Here is a 27,509-nt window from a genome sequence, read left to right on the forward strand (position 1 = left end):
AGTTGTTGTTTGCTCTGCTGATTTATTTTTAAACTGATAGGCTTATTCTCTGAGCTGTATGACAACATTATCACAGGCAAATCACACAGCTGCAGATTGGATTGTTAACTATGGCAGGATAACTTGCTTCAGGTTTTAAATGTTCTTTTCAGAGAGGAGGGCAGTGTCTGAATTTTTTTAATGTTGCATTTTTATCTGTTAAATGAAACAGTTTCAGAAGCTTGCAGACAGTAAAAACAATCTTTACTGCAGAGCTGGAAAATGCATTTCAGTTTCTAATTGAAAAAACAACAGGTGAATTACAAGGCTGATAATACCAGGAGACCTTCCAAATTGGGGAGTGTTGGAGAGGAGGGGGGGAAGGCCAGGAGTCCATTAGGATCATGGGAAAATACAGGACTAGAAAGGATTTCACAGTCTATCTCAAACTCATTTTTCTTAATTGCACACTTCTTTAACTATCTAATTATGTTTTCTACCTCCCTTCCTTCCAGGACAATGTTAAACACATTCACCATCCACTGGCTAGCGTACCAAAATCTAAAAATTGTCTGACTGCTTTCCTGCTCAAGAGTGAACCCATGTCGCCAAATGTCTGACTTGTAGTAATCTCAGGTTCATCATCAGGCCCTGTAGCTGTTAGAGAAAAGTGAAGAATGGAGGAGGTAAAGGATTCTACAATTTTAAGGCAATGATTCTTGACATTAGCTCATGATGTTTGTGGTTCATTGATCATATATTCTGAAAAGCCTTTGCAGTTGGAAGTGGCACTTGATAGTTTGAGAGATTTAGGTCCTCTGCTGCTAGTGCTCCATAGAATGTGACAGCATAAAGAGGCCATTCAGCCCATCGTGCCTGTGCTTGGTCTGGCTTAGTTGATAAATCATGTATAACTACAAACATCATTGTCCAATGTATGAACTACTTACTTTGTTTCCCTGATCTGATTCATTACAGTCTGAAAGAGAGACAGTTTAATATTAATTGAGGCTGAGCTTGCCCATTCTGCTCAGCAAGGGGGGAATGGATTTGAAACTTGCAGGTTTCTCATTCACCATGCATCATGGATACCTTCTGTCTCCATTAACCTGCAACTGAACCATCCCATTGTGGTGCTGAGAAAGAAACAGACAATAATATATATTGAGCCACAAAGTTGACAGTCACATATCAGGATAGATAAGCATTTATCATCTCAATAACCCGAGCCAGTAATTTCAGCAGATACAACTGGGACAGAAAAGTAAATATCAGAGAAGTAAAGACCTTAACAATAAGGAGATATTAATTAAAATGAATTTAATAAGAAATGAAACCTCTACTTATTGGCTCAATTCAGCCACACCTTTCTCCCCTTATATATTCATATTGACGACTTGCGATCAGTGCTCGATTTGCCAGGGGCACCTGCTGCTGATGGGTTCGAAGGCTTCCCCTGCAGGGACTGTACTCGGCCATGTAGCGGCACTTTTCCACGGCCCATATTTAACCACTGATTCTGAAAAAAAATGGTTAAGTAGCAGTAAATTAAATGAAATAACTCTGTCATGCGACCTGTTGGGGCAGGGTTGTTCAACATGGAGCCTACCAAAGGATTCCATTCAGCCTGCGGATGTATTTCAGAGATGACAAATTTCCCATTGTCATCTTCTTTCAAAGCGACTTGGGGGGGTGGGGGGAGGGACAGAGGAGGGAGGGAGGGAGGGAGGAGAGAAGAGGGAGGGAGGGAGGAGAGAAGATGGAGGGAGGAGAGAAGATGGAGGAAGGGAGGGAGGGAGGAGAGAAGAGGGAGGGAGGGAGGGAGGAGAGAAGAGGGAGGGAGGGAGGGAGGGAGGAGAGAAGAGGGAGGGAGGGAGGGAGGGAGGAGAGAAGAGGGAGGGAGGGAGGGAGGGAGGAGAGAAGAGGGAGAAGAGGGAGGGAGGGAGGGGAGAAGAGGGAGGGAGGGAGGGGAGAAGTGGGAGGGAGGGAGGGGAGAAGTGGGAGGGAGGGAGGGGAGAAGTGGGAGGGAGGGAGGGAGGGAGGGGAGAAGAGGGAGGGAGGGAGGGAGGGAGGGGAGAAGTGGGAGGGAGGGAGGGAGGGAGGGGAGAAGAGGGAGGGAGGGAGGGAGGGAGGAGGGAGGGAGGGAGGGAGGAGAGAGGAGGAGAGAAGAGGGAGGGAGGGAGGAGAGAAGAGGGAGGGAGGGAGGAGAGAAGAGGGAGGGAGGGAGGAGAGAAGAGGGAGGGAGGGAGGAGAGAAGAGGGAGGGAGGGAGGAGAGAAGAGGGAGGGAGGGAGGAGAGAAGAGGGAGGGAGGGAGGAGAGAAGAGGGAGGGAGGGAGGAGAGAAGAGGGAGGGAGGGAGGGAGGGAGGGAGGGAGGAGAGAAGAGGGAGGGAGGGAGGGGAGAAGAGGGAGGGAGGGAGGGAGGAGAGAAGAGGGAGGGAGGGAGGAGAGAAGAGGGGAGGGAGGGAGGGAGGGAGGAGAGAAGAGGGGAGGGAGGGAGGGAGGGAGGAGAGAAGAGGGGAGGGAGGGAGGGAGGGAGGAGAGAAGAGGGGAGGGAGGGAGGGAGGGAGGAGAGAAGAGGGAGGGAGGGAGGGAGGAGAGAAGAGGGAGGGAGGGAGGGAGGAGAGAAGAGGAGAGAAGAGGGAGGGAGGAGAGAAGAGGGAGGGAGGGAGGAGAGAAGAGGGAGGGAGGGAGGAGAGAAGAGGGAGGGAGGGAGGAGAGAAGAGGGAGGGAGGGAGGAGAGAAGAGGGAGGGAGGGAGGAGAGAAGAGGGAGGGAGGGAGGAGAGAAGAGGGAGGGAGGGAGGAGAGAAGAGGGAGGGAGGGAGGAGAGAAGAGGGAGGGAGGGAGGAGAGAAGAGGGAGGGAGGAGAGAAGAGGGAGGGAGGGAGGAGAGAAGATGGAGGGAGGGAGGAGAGAAGAGGGAGGGAGGGAGGAGAGAAGAGGGAGGGAGGGAGGAGAGAAGAGGGAGGGAGGGAGGGAGGGAGGAGAGAAGAGGGAGGGAGGGAGGGAGGGAGGAGAGAAGAGGGAGGGAGGGAGGGAGGGAGGAGAGAAGAGGGGAGGGAGGGAGGGAGGGAGGAGAGAAGAGGGGAGGGAGGGAGGAGAGAAGAGGGGAGGGAGGGAGGAGAGAAGAGGGGAGGGAGGGAGGAGAGAAGAGGGAGGGAGGGAGGGAGGAGAGAAGAGGGAGGGAGGGAGGGAGGAGAGAAGAGGAGAGAAGAGGGAGGGAGGAGAGAAGAGGAGAGAAGAGGGAGGGAGGGGAGAAGAGGGAGGGAGGGGAGAAGAGGGAGGGAGGGGAGAAGAGGGAGGGAGGGGAGAAGAGGGAGGGAGGGGAGAAGAGGGAGGGAGGGGAGAAGAGGGAGGGAGGGGAGAAGAGGGAGGGAGGGGAGAAGAGGGAGGGAGGGGAGAAGAGGGAGGGAGGGGAGAAGAGGGAGGGAGGAGAGAAGAGCGAGGGAGGAGAGAAGAGCGAGGGAGGAGAGAAGAGGGAGGGAGGAGAGAAGAGGGAGGGAGGAGAGAAGAGGGAGGGAGGAGAGAAGAGGGAGGGAGGAGAGAAGAGGGAGGGAGGGAGGGAGGGAGGGGGGGAGTAGAGAAGAGGGAGGGAGGAGGAGAGAAGAGGGGAGGGAGGGAGGGGGGTAATGAGGGAGGGAGGGGTAAAGCGGGAGGGAGGGGTAAAGAGGGAGTGGGGGGGGGGGGTAACCATGACAGGTGGCTGTCTATCTAGAATACTTCTCATCGCTACAAGAAGTGTGCGGACAAACATTGACTACTTGCGCAAGCAGAAAAATGCCAGATATCTCACTAAAGCAGTGTCCAACATAGTGATGAGAAAGTAAGTCAATAAATTAATTCATTTAAAGCTTCTTCACAAAAATGCACCTTTGTTTTTTTTGGTTAATGGTAGGATAAATTTTTAATGCCTTTATCTTTCTGAAATTGTCTCCCCAGCCCTCCCATGCAAGACAAAAATTGTAATGTATCCCGTCCCACCCCTCCCCCCACCCCCACCCACGTAAAATGGCTGCACAATCCTGTTAAGTGTGTTCTGTATTCCCATATAAACACTGCCCATCACACGAGTCACATTATCCCACTTTTAAAACTTTCACTGTAATAAATTATTCTTCCTCATCCTTCTCGACCCATCTGCAGCTTTTGACATAGGAACATAGGGGTAGGAGCAGGAGTAGGCCATTCAGCCCGTTGAGTCTGCTCTGCCATTCAGTTAGATCATGGCTGATCATCTACCTCAATGCCACTTTCCCACACTATCCCCATATCCCTTGATGTCATTAGTATCCAGATATCTATCGATTTATGTCTTGAACATATTCAATGATTGAGCTTCCACAGCCCTCTGGGGTAGAGAATTCCAAAGATTCATCACCCTCTGAGTGAAGAAACTCCTCATCTCAGTCTTAAATGGCCTGTCCCTTATTCTGAGACTATGTCTCCTGGTTCTAGACTCACCAGCCAGGGGAAACATTCTATTCACGACCACCCTGTCACACCCTGTAAGAATGTTTAAGTTTCAATGCGATCACCTCTCATTCTTCGAAACTCCAGCGAATATAGGCCCAGTTTCCTCAATCTCTTCCAAGACAATCCTGCCATCCCAGTGATCAGTCTGGTGAACCTCCATTGCACTCCCTCTATGGCAAGTATATCCTTCCTTAGATGAGGAGACCAAAACTGTACAAATTACCCCAGGTGTGGTCTCACCAAGGCTCTATACAATTGCAGCAAGACTGCTTTCCTCCTGTACTCAAAGCCTCTTGCAAAGAAGACCAACATACCATTTGCCTTCTTAATTGCTTGCTGTACCTGCATGCTAGCTTTTAGTGACTCAGCACTGATCCTTGCTGTACCCCATGAGTAACAGCCTGCCATCCTGAGAATGACCCATTTATTCCTACTCTGTTTTCTGTCTGTTAACCAATTCTCAATCCATACCAGTATGTTATCCCCAATCCCATGTGCTCTAAGATTATTTCCTAACCTCCTGTGTGGGACCTTGTCAAAAGCCTTCTGAAAATCCAAATACACCACAACCACTGGTTCTCCTTTATCTATGCTACAAGTAACGTCCTCAAAAAAACTCCAACAGGTTTGGCAAACATGATTTCCCTTTCATAAATCCATGTTAACTCTGCCCAATTCTATTATTTTCTAAGTGTCTCATATGGGGGAGACAGTGACGTAGTGGTATTGTCACTGGACTAGTAACCCAGAGACCCAGGGTATTGCTCTAGGGACATGGGTTCAAATCCCACCACAGCAGAAGGTGGAATTTGAATTCAATTAATAAAATCCGGAATTAAAAAGCTAGTCTAATGATGGCCATGAAACCATTGTCAATTTGTTGTAAAAAACCCATCTGGTTCACTAATGTCCTTTAGGGAAGGAAATCTGCTGTCCTTACCTGGTCTGGCCTACATGTGACTCCAGACCCACAGCAATGTGGTTGACTCTTACATGCCCTCTGAAATGGCCTAGCAAGCCACTCAGTTGTATCTAACCGCTAGTACTGTGGGTGTACCTACCCCACATGGACTGCAGCGGTTCAAGAAGGCAGCTCACTGCCACCTTCTCAAGGGCAATTAGGGATGGGCAATAAATGCTGGCCTGGCCAGCGATGCCCACATCTTGAGAATGAATTTTTTTTTAAATCACATCCTTTATAATCGATTCTATCATTTTCCCTGCCACTGACATCAAACCAACAGGTCTGTAGTTCCTTGTTTTCTCTCTCCCTCCTTTCTTAAATAGTGGGGTTACATTTGTTACTTTCCAGTCTGCAGGAACCTTTCCAGACATGGTTGACCAAAGCATCCTCCTCAAATGCCTCTCCCCCGTTGTCCAGCTGAGTAGGACTGCCCAAGCCTGGTTCCATTCTTATCTATCCAGTCATTGTCAGAGGATCACCTGTAATGGCTTCTCTTCCTGCTGCTGAACTGTTGTCACTGGAGGCTCCCAAGCATCTATCCTTGGCTTCCTCCCAATTCTAATCTACATGCTGCCCCTTGGGGACATTATCAACAGCAGGTTCCATATGTATGCTGCGAAAGCATACATAAATTCTACTTAACCATCACCACTTCTTTCAACTACTCCATTGTCTGCGATTTGTTATGCTGCTTATCCAACATCCATTATTGCATGAGCAGAAATTTCCTTGAATTAATTATTGGGAGACCAAAACCATTGTCTTCAGTCCTCACCACAATCTACTTTCTTTAGCCAACGACTCCAACCCTCTCCCTAGCAACTGTTTGAAGCTGAACCAGACTGTTTGCAACCTCAGCATTCTATTTGACCCCAAAATATTCTCTCCATCAGCAGAATATTTCCCATCTCTGTCACTGCCTCAGCTCATCTGCTGCTGAAATCCTCATCCAGGATTGTGTTAACTCCAGAATCGACTGTTCCAATGCTCTCCTCACTGGCCTCTCATCTTCCACCCTCCGTAAACTTCAGTTCATTCAAACTTTGCTACCTGTATCCTTAACTCCCATCAAGTCCTGTTCAGCTGTCACTCCTGTGCTTGCTGACCTACATTGACTCTTGGTCGAGCAAAACGTTAGTTTTAAAATTTTCTTCCTCGAGTTGAAATCCCTCCATGGTCTTGCCCCTCCCTATCTCTAATCTCCTCTAGCCCTGCAACTCTCCAAGATCTCTGCACTTCTCCATTCTGGCCTCTTGTGCATCCCCGATTTTAATCACTCCACCGTTGGCAGCTGTACTTTCAGCTGCCTAGGTCCTAAGCACTGAAATTCCCTCCCTTAACCTCCCCACTTCTCTACCTCTCCCTCCTCCTTTAAGTCACTCCTTAAAGCCTACCTCTTTGACAAAGCTTTTTGTCACCTGCCCTAATATCACCTTATATGGCTCAGTCTTAAATTTTGTTTGATAATGGCTCCTGTGAAGAGTCTTGGGGCATTTTACTACATTAAAGATGCTTTAGGATTGCAAGTTATTGCTGATCTTCACTCACATTTCTTCCACTGCCAGAAAATATTGTGGTCAGGCCTTTAGTCTGTTGTGTTGGTCTCAGGGCCTTTCCAGCCTTCAGTTCACACAAAAGCTCTTCGTTGCTTGAAGAAGGGGAGGTCATGTTGAAATATGCCTGTTCTGCAAAGCCAGTGAAATAATTGGTAAATTATAGCTAGACATCCATCAGCTAAAGATAGAATGTCTAATGTCCCAACATGGCTAGTGACACGTGGAACAAGCCACAAAGCTACCAGTAAATATTCACACTCACTGACTTGGCTTTATTCCATGTCTGAACTAGATGGCAGCAACAAAGATGGATGTCTCTTCAACTTGTCTTTTTCTCATTGCTGTCAGCACAGTAAAAAGCAAATCACAGCCCAAAGCTCCAGCCATTCTTGGTCTGCCAAGTAGTTTAAAAGTGCATTTGTTCTTTGCTGATTGCATGATATGCATAGGATGTACAGCGCAAAACCAGGCCAGCAACAAGTCTATGCTGGTGTTTAGGTAAATATATGCCTCCTCCCACCTTATTTAATTTCACCCTATCGGCATAACCTTCTACACAGTGAACTGTGGCACTGAATCACAGAGTGGAAAGGTCACAGGCTTCACCCTGCTCTGTGTTTACTGAGCAGCTACTGTGCATGATAGTGGTAGGGCAAATAAATGAACCTCAGTATCTATGGGCTAAGAAGGAAAATACAGCCTTGGTTCCTGCTCTGATCATTATCCATCAGCTACTGTGATGTGTGCACATACATGGGGGAGAAGTGAAAGAAAGACAGACTTGCATTTCTATAGCACCCTTCACCACCTCAGAACATCCCAAAGCACTTCACAGCCAATGAAGTATTTTTTGAAGTGTAGTTACTGTTGTAATGTAGGAATCACAGCAGCCAATTTACACATAGCAAATCCCACAAACACCAATGAGATAATGGCCAGATAATCTAGTTTAATGAGGTTGGTTAAGGAATAAATATTGACCAGGGTACTGGGAAGAATTCACATGTTCTTCGAAGTAGTGCCATAGGATGTTTTACTTTCACCAGAGAGGGCAGATGGGACCTCAGTTTAACATCTCAACTGAAAGACAGCACCTCCGACAGTGCAGCGCTCCCTCAGTACTACTGCACCAACAGTACAGCACGGGGAGGGTCGGCCTGGATTATGGGCTCAAATCTCTGGAGTGGAATTTGAACACACAACCTTCTGACTCAGTGGCAAGAGTGAAGCACAGAGCCATGGCTGACACTTTATCACTTAAAAGTTTACATACCTTAATAGGCTCCTTTTTACTTCCTTCAGTCTAAGTTGTATACTTTGAACTATTCACATTGTTTCCCAGAGCCCATCCTAGAGCTGTAATTTTGACAACATTCTGTTGGGAGAATCCTTGATTAATCATAATAAACATTGATATTTTAAAATCATGGACGTTTGTGGTATCTAACCTATTTAACAGAGTTCTGTACAAACTCCAGAGACTTAACCCATAATGCAGGATTGACCCTCCCAGTGCAGTACTGTTGGCAGGTGTCATTTTTCAGATGAGATATTAAACTGTCCCCTCAGGTGTATGTAAAAGATACCATGGAAATAATTAAGGAGCAGCAGGGGAGTTCTCCATCAACCAACATCACTATCTGCCATTATATATTTGCCAGTTCTGAATAAGGGCCACTGACTGGAAACATTAACTCTGCTTCTCTCTCCACAGATGCTGCCAGACCTGCTGAGTATTTCCAGCATTTCTTGTTTTTATTAAAGGTACTTTGTTGGGTGTAAAGTACTTTGGCACATTAAGGTCATGCAAGATGTTATATAATTGCAAGTTCTTTCATATTTGTTCTTTCTAATTGTGTTGCCTATTTTTGACCCATCTGCGATATTTTACATTATTCAGATATTTGGTACTGGTAAACACTAAAAATTATAACTAAATGTCCTTTTTTTTTTAAAGTATTGTTCCTTGATCTAATTTCTTTAGATTAGAATGTGCAGCATAAGCTTTTATATTAGGTGTAACCAGGAAAGCATGATAAGGCAACATTGGCTCTGCCAATGTCAATGCTGGTTGTTAGTAAGTGTAAAGGAAAAGAAAAAATGTAATGATTAGCTGATGCCAGGATTGAGTTTTTAAAACCTTCAAACTGTAGATGGAAAGGTGAAATTCCACTGGTTCAAAGTTCTGGAGAACATTGGTTAGTGGTGGAGACAGAGTGAAGGGTTTCAATGGGACAGCCTGCACGCTCATATCTTTATTGAAATGTAAGAAGTCCACAGGTTTGGGGATTTGAGTCACAAGTGTTCCAACAGAAAATGTTCAGCAAGAAAGAAAGAAAAAGTGGGGGCAAGAACAAGCTCATACCTACACTCTGCTTGTATAAATGGAAATAAACCTGGCAAGAGCCATAAATAGTTCAAATACAACTGTAAGCATCAGGGGGGAAAGCAATAAAGTCTAAATTAGGTTTACTGTGCATGCATGGAGTATGGTAAATAAGGGCAGTGAGCTGCAGGCACAGATAGACAAGTGGGATTATGATGTTGAGATGATAACAGGACCTGGCTCAAATAAGGGCAGAACTAGATGAGGACTAGGGCAGGAGGTGACTATATGTGTAGATGAGGGTAAAGCAGTTGATGTAGTCTACATGGACTTCAGTAAGGCTTTTGATAATGTCCCACACGGGAGATTGGTTAAGGTAAGAGCCCATGGGATCCAGGGCAATTTGGCAAATTGGATCCAAAATTGGCTTAGTGGCAGGAGGCAGAGGGTGATGGTCGAGGGTTGTTTTTGTGTTTTGAAGCCTGTGACCAGTGGTGTAGTGCACATTAATGATTTAGACGTGAATATAGGAGGTATGATCAGTAAGTTCACAGATGACATGAAAATTGGTGGTGTCGTAAATAGTGAGGAGGAAAGCCTTAGATTACAGGACGATATAGATGGGCAGAGCAGTGACAAATAGAATTTAATCCTGAGAAGTGTGAGGTGATGCATTTTGGAGGGACTAACAAGGCAAGGGAATATACAATGGATGGTAGGACCCTAGGAAGTACAGAGGGTCAGAGGGACCTTGGTGTACTTGTCCATAGATCACTGAAGGCAGCAGCACAGGTAGATAAGGCGGTTAGGAAGGCATTTGGGATATTTCCCTTTATTAGCTGAGGCATAGAATATAAGAGCAGGGAGGTTATGATGGAGCTGTATAAAATGCTAGTTAGGCCACAGCTGGAGTACTGTGTACAGTTCTGGTCACCACACTATAGGTAGGATGTGATTGAACTGGAGAGGGTGCAGAGGAGATTCACCAGGATGTTGCCTGGGCTGAAGCATTTCAGCTATGAAGAGAGACTGAAAAGGCTAGGGTTGTTTTCCTTGGAGCAGAGAAGGCTGAGGGGGACATGATTGAGGTGTACAAAATCATGAGGGGTATCGATAGGTTAGATAGGAAGAGACATTTTCCCTTAGCGGAGGGGTCAATAACCAGGGGGCATAAATTTAAGGTAAGGGGCAGGAGGTTTAGAGGGGATTTGAGGAAAATAATTTCACTCAGAGGGTGGTTGGAATTTGGAATGCACTGCCTGAAGAGGCGGTAGAGGCAGGAACCCTCACAACATTTAAGAAGTATCGAGGTGAGCATTTGAAATGCCACAGCATACAAGGCTATGGGCCAAGAGCTGGAAAATGGGATTAGAATAGATAGGTGCTTGATGGCCAGTAAGGACACGATGGCCGAAGGACTTATTTCTGTGCTGTATAACTCTATGACTCTAGGGCTGGATACTAAATATCCCTGGATATAAGGTGTTCAGGAAAGAAAGGAGGGGTGGTAGTACTGATTAAGGAGAATATTACAGTGCTGGAGAGAGAGGATATCCTAGAGGGCAGCGCAGTGGCGCAGTGGTTAGCAGCGCAGTCTCACAGCTCCATCGACCCGGGTTCAGTTCTGGGTCCGGCCTGTGTGGAGTTTGCAAGTTCTTCCTGTGACTGCGTGGGTTTCCGTTGGGTGCTCCGGTTTCCTCCCAAAGACTTGCAAGTTGATAGGTAAATTGGCCATTGTAAATTGCCCCTAGTGTAGGTAGGTGGTAGGAGAATGGTGGGGATGTGGTAGGGAATATGGGATTAATGTAGGATTAGTATAAATGGGTGGTTGTTGGTCGTCACAGACTCGGTGGGCTGAAGGGCCTGTTTCAGTGCTGTATCTTTAAAAAATAAAAATAAATAGAGGGGTCACAGACAGTATCTATTTGGTTAGAGCTAAGAAACAAGGACTTGCAGGTTGATAGGTAAATTGGCCATTATAAATTGTCACTAGTATAGGTAGGTGGTAGGGAAATATAGGGACAGGTGGGGATGTTTGGTAGGAATATGGGATTAGTGTAGGATTAGTATAAATGGGTGGTTGATGTTCGGCACAGACTCGGTGGGCCGAAGGGCCTGTTTCAGTGCTGTATCTCTAATCTAATCTAATCTAATCATAATCTAAACAAGAGAGGTAACATCACACTACTAAGTCTATTATATAGGCCAAGTAGTGGGAAAGATATAGAGTAACAAATTTGCAAGAAAATTAGAGAGGTACAAAAACTATAAGGTAGTTATAATGGAGTGCAGTAACTATCCTAATATAGACTAGAAAAGTAATAATGCAAAGGGCAGAGAGGGGGGACAAGCCTCTGAAGTGTGTTCAGGAGAATTTTCTAGATCAATACATCTCCAGTCCAGTGAGGAAAGAGGTATTGCTGGATCTGGTTCCAGGGAATGAGGTGGGTCAAGTGGATCATGTGTCAAATAGGGGAACATTTAGGGGACAGTGATCATACTATAAGGTTTAGTTTAGCTATGAAAAAGGACAAGGAGCAATCCAAAGTAAGAATTAATTGGAGGAGGGCCAGTTTCAATGGGGTGAGAACAGATTTGGCCCAGGTAAATTGGAATCAAAGATTGATAGGCAAAACTATAAAGGCAGACCATTGTTCCATTAAAGAGAGATGGTTCTGAGACAGTTGAGGTACAATCCCAGGAGGGGGAAAGGTAGGACAAAATACAGAGCTCTGTGGATGATGAAAGAGATAGAAGAGCAAGATGAAACAGAAAAAGGGTGTATATAAACAGATGTTAGGTTGATAATACAAGTGAGAAACAGGCTGAATGTAGAAAGTTCAGAGGGAAAGCAAAAAAAGAAATAAGAAAAACAGTATGAGAAGAGACTGGCAGCTAACATAAAAGAGAATCCAAAAATCATCTATAGACAGATAAACAGTAAAAAGGTGATAAAAGGAAGAATGGGGCTGATTAGGAACAAAAAAATAGATTTACATGTGGAGACAGAGGGTATGCTCGAGGTACTTTGCATCTGTCTTTACCAAGGAAGAAGGTGCTTCCAAAGTCATAGTGAAAGAGGAGGTAGTTGAGGCACTGGTTGGGCTAAAAATTGATAAAGAGGAGGTATTAGAAAGGTTGGCTGTACTTAAAAGCTGATATGTCACCAGGACTGCATTAGATGTATCCGAAGATACTGACAGAAGTAAGAGTTGAAATTGCAGAGGCACTGGCCATAATCTTTCAATCCTCCTTAGATACAGGGGTGGTGCCAGAGGACTGGAGAATTGAAAATGTTAAGCCCTTGTTCAAAAAAGGTGTAAGGATAAACCCAGCAACTACAGGCCAGTCAGTTTAACCTCAGTGATGGGAAAGCTTTTAGAAATGATAATCTGTGACAAAATTAGCAGTCACTTGGATCAATGTGATTAAGGAAAGCCACCAGTATTAGAGCCACTGCTTTTCTTGATCTATATTAATGACCTAGACTTGGATGTGCAGGACACAAATTCAAAATTTGTGGATGACAAAACTGGGAGGTAATGTGAACTTTTAGGAGGACAGAGATAGACTTCAAGAGGACATAGGCTGGCTGGTGGAATGGGCAGACACATATGTTATGCGTGCTTCCATTTTTTTGGTAAATTTTGAAGATGTGTGTTTCAAAACAGAAAAGATTCCATCGATGCTGTGTTTTATTTTTGAAAGGGAGGTCACAAGAAGGTTTTTGGACTGAGCTTGATAACAAACAATTACTGGAAGGCACCTGTCTGCAGATAATTATCCAGCAGCAGTTGTTTTTGACTTGGGCAGATGTTTACAAAAAAGTGACAGGTCACAATTTATAGAGGTCAGGAGGCTTGACTTCTGGAATGTTTTTGGTTTCACTTTGAATTGTTACAAAAGGCAGTTGGGGATGAACAGTGGTTAGTAAAGAATCAGCTTGCCAAGAGAAGAAACCACCCTAACTCAGTCTGTTCCAGCTCTTTGGGTGGTGGGGGGGGGGGGGGGGGGGGGGGGGGGGAGAACCTGCCAGATCTCCATCTCAAGAAGCTGAGAAACAAGTCTAAGAAGCAGACTAAAACTATGGCTGCATTCCTCCTGTAAGGCATGTGTCTGAAACCACTGTTGCTGTATCACCTGGAAAGCCTACCCAAACTGATCTTCAACATCGCCTGAAAAGAACTGTTCTAGGGAGATTCTAGTGACAGCCATCTATAAGCATTGGGGATGCCAAACCAAAGGACATCTTTCCATATCTTCTCTTTCTTCAAGAATTAGCAAGTATTTAACCCAAGTGGTTTTTGTCTTTTTTTTTTAAATAGAGCTCTAAAACGTAAATCCCTTTATTTTTCCGATTAACTGGTGTATAGGAGTGTGAGGGGCTAAGGTAAAAAGGGAACTTTAATTTTTCAATCTGTGTGTTTATGCTTTACTTCATTATTGGTCAAGACTTTTTTTTTAATAATAAACTGATAATTTTGTTGTTTATTAAAGAAACCTGGTTGGTGTGTTTTATTCTGGGATAAAAATACAGTCTATGATTGACCGTATCAGTAAGTGGGAAAAAAGTTAAATATATGTTGTGACCTATGAAGAAGTGGAACTAGAACAAACAGTGCACTCCTCCTGCCTTGGTCGTAACACATAACAGATAAAATGTAATGCAAGAAATATGAAGTGATACAATTTGGGATGAAGAATGAGAAGAGGCAATATAAAATAAAGGATACAATTCTAAAGGGGGAGCAGGAGCAGAAGGAGCTGGAGGTACATGTGCACAAATTGTTGAAGGTGGCAGGGTAGGGTAATAAGGCAAGATCTGGGCTTTATAAATAGAAGCAGAGAGTACAAGAGCAAGGGGGTTATAGTGAAACTTTATAAAACACAGGTTTGGCCTCAACTGGCATATTGTGTCCAATTTTGGGCATCATACTTTAGAAAGAATGTGAAGGCATTAGAGAGGGTGCAGAAAAGATTGGTTCCAGGGATGCAGGACTTGAGAAGCTGGGGCTATTCTCCTTAGAGAAGGTTGAGAGGAAATTCGTCAGAAGTGTTCAAAATCATGAGGGTTCTAGACCGAGTAGATAGAGAGAAATTGTTTCCTTTGGCAGAAGGGTCGAGAACCAGTGGACGTCAATTTAAGGTGAATGGCAAAGGAACCAAAAGCGACATGAGGAAATTCTTTTTTTTGTGTGGTTAAGTAGTTAGGATCTGGAATGCATTGCCTGAGTGTGTGGTGGAGGCAGATTCAATCATGGCTTTCAAAAGAGAATTGACTAATTATTTGAAGAGACAAATTAGCAGGGCTACAGGGAAAAAGTAGAGGAGTGGGTCTAGCAAAGTTCTTCTTGCAGAGAGCTGATACAGACAAGCCAAATGTCCTCCTTGTGTGCTATAACCATTCTATCATAAAGGCCAATGTTGTCACAATAATCCTAATCTGAAATATTTTGTGTATAGATATAATGTTATTGTGTGATCAACACGTAAACACAGAAGGTGCTGCAAATTTCTATTTATAGTTTGAATAAATCAAACACAATAGTTCCACCCAGAATTAAAAGCATCCCACTCCAACCATTATGTTATCTCCCTGAGTGAGATTATCATTTAACGGTGAAATATGAATAGTTCTGTGTTCTGCACATAGTGTCAAGATGTGCAGTGTTGAGACTGTCTTAATTCATTCCATGTAGGACCCCCACAAAATACACAGACAGCCATTCATCCCATTAATCAGGGTTGGATTTTAATATACATTCCAAACATGAAACATCAGCATCTAACAGTGCCACCGACTTCCCATAAATAAAATTCCACATCTGTACTGACCTTCATGCGGAAATCGAAGGGGAGATGTCATCCCATTACACACTGTTGAATTTGGAAGATGGGATGTTCGGGAGTCGGACAGAGGAAGGAATGTTGGCACTACCCTGTGGCTGAGGGACGAGGGAGAAGAATCCTGAAACATTAACAGTCATTAATTGGACTGTGCACAAGAGAGCTCATAGTCCAAAAATTACTTCCGGTGAGGCTCAGAGTAAATTTTGCGACAATTTGAGAAAGGTCACGTTTCAACTCTTGAAATCTCCATAGTTGAGACATGGGCAGTCACTTTAAATTTGTTTTCTGGCAAACACTTTGTCTGGGTATTACCACAGGAACAGCTTACAGTGATGAAACATTGCTTGTATATAAATAGAATTCAGGGTAAAGCCATCAAAATTTCAGTTGAAAGTAAAAAAAAAACTAGGTAACAAATGCCTTTGGATTTTTATTAAGTATGTCCCGTGTTCAGACAAAGAACCATCTGATCTACTTGATGTGGATTGGGAATCCAGATGTCAGGGGTAGAACATCTCACAGTATCAGATCAACCAAGTGTCCCTGTGCAAGTAGTGATCGGCTCATTGGGCAGCCTATTAGCGTATGGCAGTTCTGAATTAATACCGTATAGCAGCACAACGGTTAGGTCATTGGGAGGTGGGCATCACTGGCCAGGCTACAATTTATTACACATCCCTAGCTGCCCTCGGAAGGTGGTGGGTGGTAGGGGGGGGGGGCTCCTTGAACCGCTACAGCCCATGTGGTTTATACAAATGGGGGCTTGCTATACCTTTTCCAGAGGGCAATCAAGAGTCAACCACATTTTTGTGGCACTGAAGTCACATATACCTGTCGGAGTAAGGACAGCAGGTTTTTTTCATTAAAGTTCAGTAGTAAACCAGTTGGGTTTTTAACAACAGATTGTTAGTCACATTTACTGACAGCAGCAGCTAGTTTTAAATATTCTTACCCTTTCATTATCCATGCTTCTGGAAATGTTCTTGTGCTGAGTGATGTGTAGCAATGACTCCAAACCTGTCTGAACAGTGAACGAACCTCCAGTGTAGATATAATTCTTCCAAAAGCAGAAAGCTGTAAATGCCTGTATAAAAACATTTTAAAATGCATCAGGAAACACAGCAATGGTGGTTGCAACAGACAACCAGGGATTATTTCATGAATTCAGTCACTCATCTGAAACAATAATGTTCAACAGCATCAAATGAGAATAGGACATCAAGCCTGCATCTAAACCACAGCCCATGTACACTCTACCCTTTCATTTAATCTCCTTCAACAGACCATGTACAATTTCATCATTGACTTTACCCTACCAAATAACATCCTCCCATAGCTCATGTCGTACTTATCTCTTCTTGCCAGGCATGGTACATATGTAGTTTCCCTCTTTCACTTTGACTTTGGTCAGGCAAGTTGTCTCGTCATCCTTACCGTCCAACACTGTCTAACTTTGTGTTTTATCAAAAATAACAATGAAAGCATTAGCAATAATCCAGCAGTTAATAAAGAACACAATTGTGAATATTAAAGATGTTTATTTAAATTGATATTTCTATAAATAAAGTGAGCTGTAAAGTTTGACAATAAAGTTTAATTTTACTGAATTACTTTGCTGGGTTGTGATATGTTTTATCTGTTATTTGTGGAGCATTTATACTTCAACAATGTTCGACACATCACAAAAAAGATTGGAATTACGTTTTGAAAGGATAAATTTAATTAAAATTTTGGGATCCAAGATGAACCCGTATTATACCAAGTTCCACACTATAGCAGATTGCATCACAGCGGGGCCCTAGTGTATCTCCCCCATCTATTTAATTTCCAGAGGAAAGGCTCCATATGAATGCACACTGATCACAAAATAAAACAGAATATCCCTCCCTCATCACATCTCCAACCCCAGCATTATAGAAACCCGAGAGTATTTTATGCCAACAACTTTATATTCTGATTGCCAACCAGGTACTGAAACAAGGGAGCTGTTCTTTCAAGGATCCCTTTAAAAAAAAGGATAATTTGTTTTCCCACAGGAGTTCATGTAGAGTGTAGTTTATGTAATAAGTCAACACAAGGACTCAGTCATTGCTGTACCATGTCTGAAAAGGACGCAGTCTCCAAGGGTCCAAGTATTAACATCTCTGGAGGGAGAAAGGAGCTGCACAAAAGCAAACCGTGCCTCTCAGGCAGGGTGGGTCATCTACTGAAACCAAAGGTTCACATCAGCCTGAAGAGCAATTTTCCCTCCCCTAGTAGAGCGAAACAGGCTTCAAGTCACTGATCTGCCCGATACCTCCTAGCCAGACAGTAGCATTCAGTTCTTCAATGTTGCTGTGCAATTCAGCAGGCTTCAGTTCTAATTATTCTAGCGTATGAGGTTGCTCATAGCACTGGGATTTGATACTGCAGGAACTCACCTCATACCCTCCTTCAACAGCACCTTCCAAACCTGCGACCTCTACCACCTAGAAGGACAAGAGCAGCAGACGCCTGGGAACACCACCATCTGCAAGTTCTCCAAGCCACACACCATCCTGACTTGGAATATGTTGGCATTCCTTTACTGTCACTAGGTCAAAGTCCTGGAACTCCCTCCCTAACAGTACTGTGGGTGTACCTACACCAGATGGACTGCAGCGGTTCAAGATGGCAGCTCACCACCAGCTTCTCGAGGGCAATTAGGGGTGGGCAATAAATGCTGGCCTTGCCAGTGATGCCCATATCACATAAATAAAATAATTAGGAATCAACTCCCTAAAATTTACCTAAAATGGTTTATATATTGGGGCAGAATTTGCTGTAGCAGAACATCCAACATTTTTTGCTGTTAGTTAGATTTGCCCTTGCATGTTTAAGTTGAAAATTTTTTTGGAAGACAGTTACTAAAAGTGAGACTGATAACTGAGGCAAATCAGGCATCTGGGACCTGAGTTAACAGGGGAACTAACAGTGTATCTGCTTAACCAATCAGACTGAACGATTGAGAAATAAACAGCATACGGACAGAGAAGGAAGTGTAAATTAGTGTGGGTGAATTCAATGTAAAATTAGGTGCAAGAGGAGAAAGAGAGGGAAAGAAAGATTGGATTTCAAGAGAGAATGAGACACATAGGAAAAGTAAACAAAAAATTAAATCTTACTTTTTTAAAAATCTCCAACAATTAAAACATGAAGGACTGACACTTCAGACTTAAGTTAGTTAGTTTTTGGTGCAAGAGGTATTGTTGACTGGCAGTAATTAACACCTATCATGTCATTAAAAGGGTGCTTAGACCGAAAGGAAAATTCAACTTTGTGGAAAGTTAGCTTGCATCCACCGCACAATTTTTTTATATTCATTTACAGGATATAGGCATCGTTGATGAAGCTAGCACTTATTGGCTTGAGAAGGTGATGGTGAGCCACCTCCTCAAACCTCTGCAGAACATATGGTTAATGTGCTCCCACAGCGCTGTTAGGTCAGGATTCAGCGATATGAAGGAACGGCAATATACATCTAAATCAGGCTGGTGTGTAACTTGGAGGTTGTGGCGTTCCCATGCATCTGCTGCCCCTGTTCTTCTAGGTGGTAAAGGTCATTGGTTTGGGAGGTACTGTTGAAAAAGCCTTGGTGAATTACTGCAGTGCATCTTATAGATGGTGCTCACTACTGCCACTGTGTGCCGGTGGTGGAGGGAGTGAATGTTGAAGGTGATGGGTTGGCTGTCAAACAAGTTGCGTTGTCCTGATGGTGCTGAGCTTCTTGAAAGTTGCTGGAGCTGCAATCATCCTCCTGACTTGTGCCTTGTACGTGGTGGAAAGGCTCTGGGGAGTTAGGAGGTGATTCATTCACCACAGAATTCCCAGCCATTTACCTGCTGTTGAAGTTATAAATTAATTCTTATTTACATTTTTCAATGCATGTCTATTAGTTTAATCTTGCATGAAGTATCATAAATAACTGAGTGCCATTAGAATCACCACTATTTTGACAGCAAATTATGGCCCATCATTTTATTCATTTTTGGATGTGGGTGCATTGGCAAAACTTGGTCATCCCTGTTTGCCTTGAAAAGGTGGTAGAGGCCTTCTTAAATTTCTGCAGTCCTTGTGATGATTGCGTTCCCATAGTGCTTTTAGTTACATTAGTTTGGGGTGGATCACTTGGCATCAGGTGGCAGGACCGTATCTCCAACACAAGTCCTCGAGGCGGCCAACATCCCCAGCTTATGCACACTACTGAGTCAGCGGCGCTTGAGATGGCTTGGCCATGTGAGCCGCATGGAAGATGGCAGGATCCCCAAAGACACATTGTACAGCGAGCTCGCCACTGGTATCAGACCCACCGGCCGTCCATGTCTCCGCTTTAAAGACGTCTGCAAACGTGACATGAAGTCCTGTGACATTGATCACAAGTCATGGGAGTCAGTTGCCAGCGATTGCCAGAACTGGCAGGCAGCCATAAAGGCGGGGCTAAAGTGTGGCGAGTCGAAGAGACTTAGTAGTTGGCAGGAAAAAAGAGAGAGGCGCAAGGGAAGAGCCAACTGTGTAACAGCCCTGACAACTAATCTTTTCTGCAGCACCTGTGGAAGAGTCTGTCACTCTAGAATTGGCCTTTATAGCCACTCCAAGCGCTGCTCCACACACCACTGACCACCTCCAGGCGCTTACCCATTGTCTCTCGAGATAAGGAGGCCAAAGTAGTAGTAGTTTGGGGTGGATATTGGCAAGGGTTTCAGTCAAGAAACTGCACTTTCCTGTCAAGCTTCTTCAGCATTGTTGCAGCTGCATCCATTTAAGCATTCCAACAGGGGTGAAAAGTTAGGAAACCAAAGCCAGGGCTCCTCAGATAGTGAGGGAAATAGAGAATATGATGAAACAAAAAAAGATGGTGAATGATGCCTGTCAGGTGAATTCTTCAAGCGAGAAGCAGACCAAATACAATAAGCTGAGAGGGGAAGTGAAGAGGAAAATATGACTGGCAAAGAGGGATTATGAGACTAGAAAGGCATTTAGCATACAAGAGAACCCAAAAATCTTCTAGCAGCATGTAAATAGTAAGCAGGTAGTAAGAGTTGGGTGGAGCCTATTAGAGACAAACAGGGTGATATATGCTTAGAGGCACAAGGCAAGGCTAGAATATTTCATGAGTACTTTGTATCAGCGTTTACTAAGGAAGATGTTGACAACAGATCAGTGGAAATGGAGATGACAGAGGTAATGGACAAGATGAAAATTGACAGGCAGGATGTACTGGAAAGACTGGCTATGCTTTGAGTGAACAAGTCACCTGGTCTGGATGACTTGCATCCCAGATTGTTATAGGAAGTCAGAGAGGAGATAGGGGAAGGGCTTGCCATAATCTTTCAATCTTCCCTAGTTACAGGGGAGGTGCCAGAGGATTGAGAGTGGCAAATGTGACATCCTTATTCAAGAAAGAGTTCAAGGACATTCCTAATAACTACAGGCCAGTCAGTTTAACAGCAGTGGTAGGTAAGGTTTTAGAAACAATGATTGGGGGGGGCGGGACGGGCAGAATGAGCAGACAAGTGTCAGATGGCATTTAATAAAGAAATTTGAGGTGATGCAATTTGGTGACAGGGAGGGCAATATAGACTAAATGGCATAGCCCTAAAGAGTGTACAGGGACAGAGGGACCTGGGGATTCCTGTGCATAGATCTATGAAGGTGGCAAGGCAAGTTGAGAAAGTGGTTAATAAGTCATTTGGAATCCTGGGCTTTATAAATGGAGACATGGAGTACAACAGCAAGCAAGTTATAGTGAACCTTTATAAAACTAGTTTGACGACAAGTGCAGTACTATGTCCACTTCTGATCACCACACTTTAGGAAGGATGTGAGGGGCCTCGAGAGGGTGCAGAGGAGATTTACCAGAATTGTTCCAGGGATCAGGGATTTTTAGCTACAAGGTTAGGTTGGAGAAGCTAGGCTGTTCTCCTTGGAGCAAAAGGAGATTGCAGAGAGATTTGATAGAGATGTACAAGATTCTGACAGGTTTGGATAGGGCGGACAAAGAAAAGCTACTTCCATTTGTTGATGATACAAGGACTAGGGGGTGCCAATTTAACTCACTTTAAGGCAAGAGGTCCAGGGGGAACATGAAGATTTTTTTTCAAGCAGTGAGTAGTAATGACCTGGAACTCACTGTCTATGAGGGTGATGGAAACAAAGACGATGAATAATTTCAAAAGGAAATTGGATGAGTACTTGAGTGAAATAGACTTACAGGGTTACATGGATAGAGCCAGGGAAAGGGACTAACTGGATTGCTCAATGGGCCGAATGGTCTCCTTCTGTGCTGTTATGGCTATGACTTTCCGCAAGTGGTTGCATCCAGGGGCGGGGAAACTGCAGTACATAGTGAATACAGGAGATAATTATAATTGGATAAGTTACATTATTATAATTTAGAACTTATTGTTTGTGTCCCTTGCAGTTGAAGTGATTCCAAGCGATGATTAAACATCCTAATTGATAGCCAAAAGAGTAGATTTTTAAAAATCCATCTTACAATTGCCTATTTTAATAACTAGTTGGTCAACGGGATCGGGGATTTCACTGAATAGTAAAGAATCAATAATCTACCAGCATCGTCACAATGTAACGAAATAAATCATCGTGACCATTTCATACAAACACCCCACACTATTCCTCAATCCACAGACTTTCAATTGCACGATCTCTTCCATAACCTCTAACTGAACCCCCTGATTAAACCAAGTTAAGCAGCACTGCCAGTAGAAAAAGCTTTATACCTGAGAGGTGGTGTTTCTCACCTCTAATTTTCAACCTCTTCTATCGCAGCCCTTATGGCGTCGTTCTGTTCTATTGACACTATTATGGTATGTGCTCCTATTAATCTTAACCCTTTGTTCATCCTACACACTCGTCTTCCTCCTGCATGTTCAGAGCTCGTCTCCTACTCTCCCAGGACCCCGAAACTGAAGCACTTCAGCTCCCTTCCAACAAAGGACTTTGAAAATCTAAGTGTGGGGTCGCCCAAACATTGCCTCCTGATTTACGGTATCTGTCGTCCTCCTCTTCCCCTATATTAGATGCCTGGTCTGTTTAACACAAAACAGAATACATATTTATGTCGAACTTTCTTTTAGCTTCGTCATTTGTTGGCACAGGTCAGTTGGAGATTACGCAACGATACAGCAGAAAAATATTTATGGTTTGTACTAGACTTTAACTTTTTGTTTTAAAAGCTTAGGTGAATAGTTAAGCTCGTAGACCAGGTCACACGCAGGTTTTATTTTAAAAATGGAGAAGTTAATCGGGAAGTGTTAGTTAATGACCCAACGCTTAAATTTGAAAGACTTGTAGATTAGAAGATGACTAAAAGACAAACAGGGGTAACGAACGGAGTGGAAGCCAGCTGGGATTTACGAATATAAAGGGATTCGGAATGAAGACTTGGCCAGTCTTACCTGCGTCAGTGCAATCTGGCACACAACCAAATTTCTCTACAACAGCCAAAGGCGAGCAGCAGCAAAGAACAACAATATTTACACCATTAAAGAGAAGTCCTCAACATGAGAATAACCAGGGCCAGACTTCGGTCTAATCCAGCACCCGGTATGCGGGCACCTGTTGTTCTAGTCAATTATTAACCTTGGTTCTGTAGGGAAAACCCATAGCAACACGCTTAGGACTAAAGTTGGACTTTCTTGGCTGGGAGAAATCACAAGATCTTTAATTGGCTGCTTAGGTCTGTAGGAACTCACCACCATCTGTTGGAGCAACATTTAAAAGGGCAATATCCCACAGCGACTGGGGCCAAGCAGGCGATTTGCTTCCAGGCTCTGCTCCAAACCCGTACCTCTCCGAGCCATTGCAAAATAATTGCAGGCTTTAGCGACGAGGGCATACTACAGAAATTGGGGCTTTTTTATCAGAGCAAAGAAAGTTAATCGCAAAGAGGAAAGAAGTGTTCAACGTAAGACACGATAAATAGTGAGAAACTATTACCACTGGACAGGGAGTTGGGAATAGGAGGACTTCAATTCTGAGATCTTACCCAAAATGACAAAGGAAATGAATGATTTTTACACAGAGGATTGTGATGACATGAACGTCCAGTGGAGAACAGAATCCAGAATATCTTTTAAAATGAATTCATATTTGAAAAAGAAAAATGTGAAAGAACAGAATACGAGGAGGCCATTCAGCCCCTTAATCCTGCTTTACCATTCTATAATATCATGGCTGGACTTCTAAATCAACACCACTTTCCCACCGATCTCCATATCCCTTGGTTTCCTTCCTGCCCAAAAATCTATTGGTCTCAGTCTTGAATGTACTCGTTGGCTGAGCATCGACAGCCCTCGGTTAGAGAATTCTGAAGATTCAAAACCCTCTGCGTGAAGACATTTCTCTTCATCTCAGTTCTAAATGACGGATTCTTTATCCTGAAACTGTCTTGAGTGCATTCCATGAACTCATCCTCCAAGCTACTTTTGCCAATTTGGCTTACCCAGTCTATATGAAGATTAAATCCATGCTATTATTATGTGATCCTATTTAATAAGCTATTCACCATGGAGGCCATCACAGTTGACCCGACTCTTGCCTTTCCTTGATATTCATTTGTACACTTTACAGCAGAGGTCACTAATCAGCAGCAGGGATTCCAGTTGATTCTTCTGCCTCTTGGTCCCAAGGAACTAATGTTACTTGTAGTGCTCCAAGTATTAGCCAAGAATAGCTAACTTGTCACAGACCAGGGATGAAACCTGGGACTATCCTGGCCTGAATGGCTTTCTTTCAGACCAGCCAATGTGTTTCCCACACTGATTCGTCACATGTGAACATTTAAATAGATCAGCAAGAAAAAAAAAACAGCTGGTCCAGCAAACCTGCACCACCCAACAATGGTCAAACCATCATAGCTAAACACTCCTTCACTCCTACCACCTCACACACACTGCCATATAATCCCCTGGGAGAGGAAACAAATCAGAGAGCAAAGAAACAGGGCCAATAAGGGAAAGGGTACTTTGTAAAATTTCTCTCCAATCCCCTCAGATGATGAAAAGCAGTTCTATAGATCACATTGATCAAATGTTATCTATAAAGACCTTTGTAAATCTTGTGATCTCTGCCCCTGTCAGGAACTGAACAGGGGTTCTCAAACAGGGTCCACAGTCTCCTAGGCATCAACAAAAGGTTTCATGAGGTCCACCAACAATAACTGTGGATTTTTTCCAAGCCTGGGCTTGATAGCTTGGCTCCAGGTTAACCTGAACATCAGAATACTGAAATATGTGATGTGCAAGAGGAAGAGAGAAAAGATAATGCATTGAGATAAAAAGGAACAAACCTTGATGCTGGGTGCCAGAGGGTGGCAGCATCAGGAGGAGCCAGGATCTGAGCCCCTGCAGCCTCCTCCCCTTGTACAGTACATATAGAAATAAGGCTGATTATTGTAATCCTCAGGCATGTGCCAACAAAATTCTGCGCAAAAATACAGTCAGCCTTTGACCACTTGATGCGGGAGAAGCACAGGGCTGTCTTCCAACAGGTTACTTACCAAGGCAGCCAACCTTGGAGAGGGGGAGATAAAGGCCTCAGAGCCAGTGTATCCAAAGTGTGGAGTTTCTAGTGGGTGCTTGGTGAGAGAATGCAAGGAGCCAATGTCAATGGCAGACATTGTACATTTACTCTCAGGCTTCACATTAAGTAAGTAAAACAAAAATAATATTAAATACATGTCTATTATATAATTAATTTTTAAGCAGAAAAAATACTTGTGTTGCTTCACAGGGGTCAGTGAATCTTTAAAACTTGGGAAGGGGGCCTCAGAAGCTAAAAAGTTGAGAATCCCTCCTCTGGGAGGCAGAGAGCCAGCACCCACCACACCAGCTGACAATGTGTTCAAGGGGCTCATGACTCAGGCACAATGGGCCAAGTGGCCTCTTTCTGTGCTGTAAACTTTATATGACTCTACTACTCTCTGAGAAAAGAAGACCCACCCAACATCCAGTCTATTCATACGCATGCCTAGTTTGAAATCATATGGGGTCTTCCCCAATCTGTAAACTGTAATAATAGAATCATAGAATGATACAGCATAAAGGAGGCCAATTGGCTCTCGGTTTTGTGCCAAAACTTTGAAAGAGCTATCGAATTATTCTTACTCTCCAGCTCTTTCTCCATAGCCGTGTAAATGTTTTCCCTTCAAGTATTTTTCTAATTCCCTTTTGAAAGTTATTATTTAATCTGCTTCTGCACCACCCCTACACTCTCCAGTGACAACTGCCTGAGGCTGAACCAGACTGTTCACAACCTTGGTGTCATATTTGACCCTGAGATGAGCTTCCATCCACATATCTATGCCATCACTAAGACCGCCTATTTCCACCGATGTAACATTGCCAGACTCTACCCCCGCTTCAGCTTATCTGATGCTGAAACCCTCATCCATGCCTTTGTTACCTCTAGACTTGATTATTCCAATGCACTGCTGGCCAACCTCCCACGTGCTAACCTCTGGAAACCTGAGGTCATCTAAAGCTCTGATGCTCATATCCTAACTTTCACTGAGTCCCATTCACCCATCATCCCTGTGTTGGCTGACCAACATTGGATTCTGGTTAAGCAATGTGTCAATTTTCAAATTCTAATCTGTGGTTTGAAATTCCTCCATGGCTTCTCCCTTCCCTATCTCTGTGATCTCCTCCAGCCCAACAACCCTCAGTTATCTGCACCCTGTTAATTCTGGCCTCACAAGCATGCCTGATTTTAATTGCTCCACCATTACTGATCATGCCTGCTGTTATCTGGGCCCTAAGTTCTGGAATTTCTGCCCTAAACCTCTCTACCTCTCTTTCCTCCTTTAAGACATTCCTTCAAAACTACCTCTTTACCTTTTGGTCATCTACACTAATATCTCTTTGTGTGGCTCAGTTTAAAATTTTGTTTGATAGCACTCCTATGAAGTGTCTTGGGATGTATTATTTCTGTATAAATGCATGTTGTTGTTGGTTGGTTATTGACCCTCCTATCACTGGAAACAGTTTCTCATTACTTACTCTATCAAAACCATTTATAATTTTGAACACCTCAAACAAATCTTATCTTTAACCTTCTCTCCTCTTCGGACAACAACCCCAGATTCTCCAGTCTCTCCACATAACTGTTGTCTGTCATTCCTGGTATTATCCTGGTAAATCTTTTCTGCACCCTCTCTAAGACCTTGACATCCTTTCTAAAATGTGCTGCCCAGAAATAAACACAATACTTCAGTGGAGGTTTAAGCAATGTTTTATAAAGATTGAATTTAACTTGCTTGCTTGTGTAGTCTATGTCTCTATTAATAAAGACAAGGATCCTATTTGTTTTATTTTAACAGCCTTTTCAACTTGTCCTGCCACCTTTTAAAGATTTGTGTACATAAACCCCAGGTCTCTCTGCTCCTGCACTCCCTTTAAAATGGTACAATTTCATTCATATTGCCTCTCCTCATTCTTCTTAACAAAATTTATCACTTCACTTTTCATCTACCACGTACCTGCCTATTTCTCCAGTATGTCTATGTTCCCCTGAAGTCTGTTATGATCTTCATTGTTTACTACATTTCCGAGTTTTGTGTTATCTGCAAACTTTAAAACTATGCCCTGTATACCAAGACGTTTTTTTTTTCTTTGGCCTCCTTGTCTCGAGAGACAATGGGTAAGCGCCTGGAGGTGGTCAGTGTTGTGTGGAGCAGCGCCTGAAGTGGCGATAAAGGCCAATTCTAGAGTGACAGGCTCTTCCACAGGTGCTGCAGAAAAATTTGTTTGTCGGGGCTGTTACACAGTTGGCTCTCTCCTTGCACTTCTGTCTTTTTTCCTGCCAACTACTAAGTCTCTTCGACTCGCCACATTTTAGCCCCGTCTTTATGGCTGCCCGCCAGCACTGGTGAACGCTGGCTCCCACGACTTGTGATCAATGTCACAGGACTTCATGTCGCGTTTGCAGACGTCTTTAAAGCGGAGGCATGGATGGCCGGTGGGTCTGATACCAGTGACGAGCTCGCTGTACAATGTGTCCTTGGGGAACCTGCCATCTTCCATGTGGCTCACATGCTTGATATATATCAAAAAGGGTAGTGGTCCTAATACTGACCCCTGGGAAACACCTTCCTCCAGTCTGAAAAATAGCTGCTCACCACTACACTGCTTTCTGACCCTGAACCAATTCTGTATCCCTGCTGTTAGTGAATCTTTAATTCCACGGGTTTTTATTTTGCTAACAAGTCTATTATGTTGTACTTTATCAAATGCCTTTGGACGGTCCATATAAATAACATTAATTGCACTTTCCTCAGCCACCCTCTCAATTACTTCATCAAAAATGTCAATTGAATTAGTCAC

At 43.8% G+C, this 27,509-nt stretch overlaps 1 protein-coding gene across 4 annotated transcripts; it reads right to left on the bottom strand.

Annotated features, from left to right (window-relative positions):
* Window positions 1-1,170: 1,170 nt before the first annotated feature.
* Window positions 1,171-22,902, bottom strand: LOC137357369 (espin-like). Of its 4 annotated transcripts, XM_068023650.1 has the most exons (6): window positions 22,584-22,824; window positions 16,496-16,598; window positions 16,100-16,231; window positions 15,133-15,265; window positions 6,964-7,100; window positions 1,171-1,498 (listed from the first exon to the last, which is right to left on the bottom strand). In XM_068023650.1, exons 3-6 carry the CDS (start codon window positions 16,112-16,114, stop codon window positions 1,364-1,366), a joined length of 420 nt encoding a protein of 139 aa, XP_067879751.1. In that variant the 5' UTR covers window positions 16,115-16,231; window positions 16,496-16,598; window positions 22,584-22,824; the 3' UTR covers window positions 1,171-1,363. The 4 variants fall into 4 exon arrangements, with proteins under 4 accessions (XP_067879751.1, XP_067879749.1, XP_067879750.1 ...); XM_068023648.1 differs by lacking the exons at window positions 16,496-16,598; window positions 22,584-22,824 and adding an exon at window positions 22,881-22,902; XM_068023649.1 differs by lacking the exon at window positions 16,496-16,598.
* Between the last annotated feature and the right edge of the window lie 4,607 nt (window positions 22,903-27,509).

The sequence above is a fragment of the Heterodontus francisci genome, chromosome 48 (genome assembly GCF_036365525.1).
Source record: "Heterodontus francisci isolate sHetFra1 chromosome 48, sHetFra1.hap1, whole genome shotgun sequence".
Taxonomy (NCBI): domain Eukaryota; kingdom Metazoa; phylum Chordata; class Chondrichthyes; order Heterodontiformes; family Heterodontidae; genus Heterodontus; species Heterodontus francisci.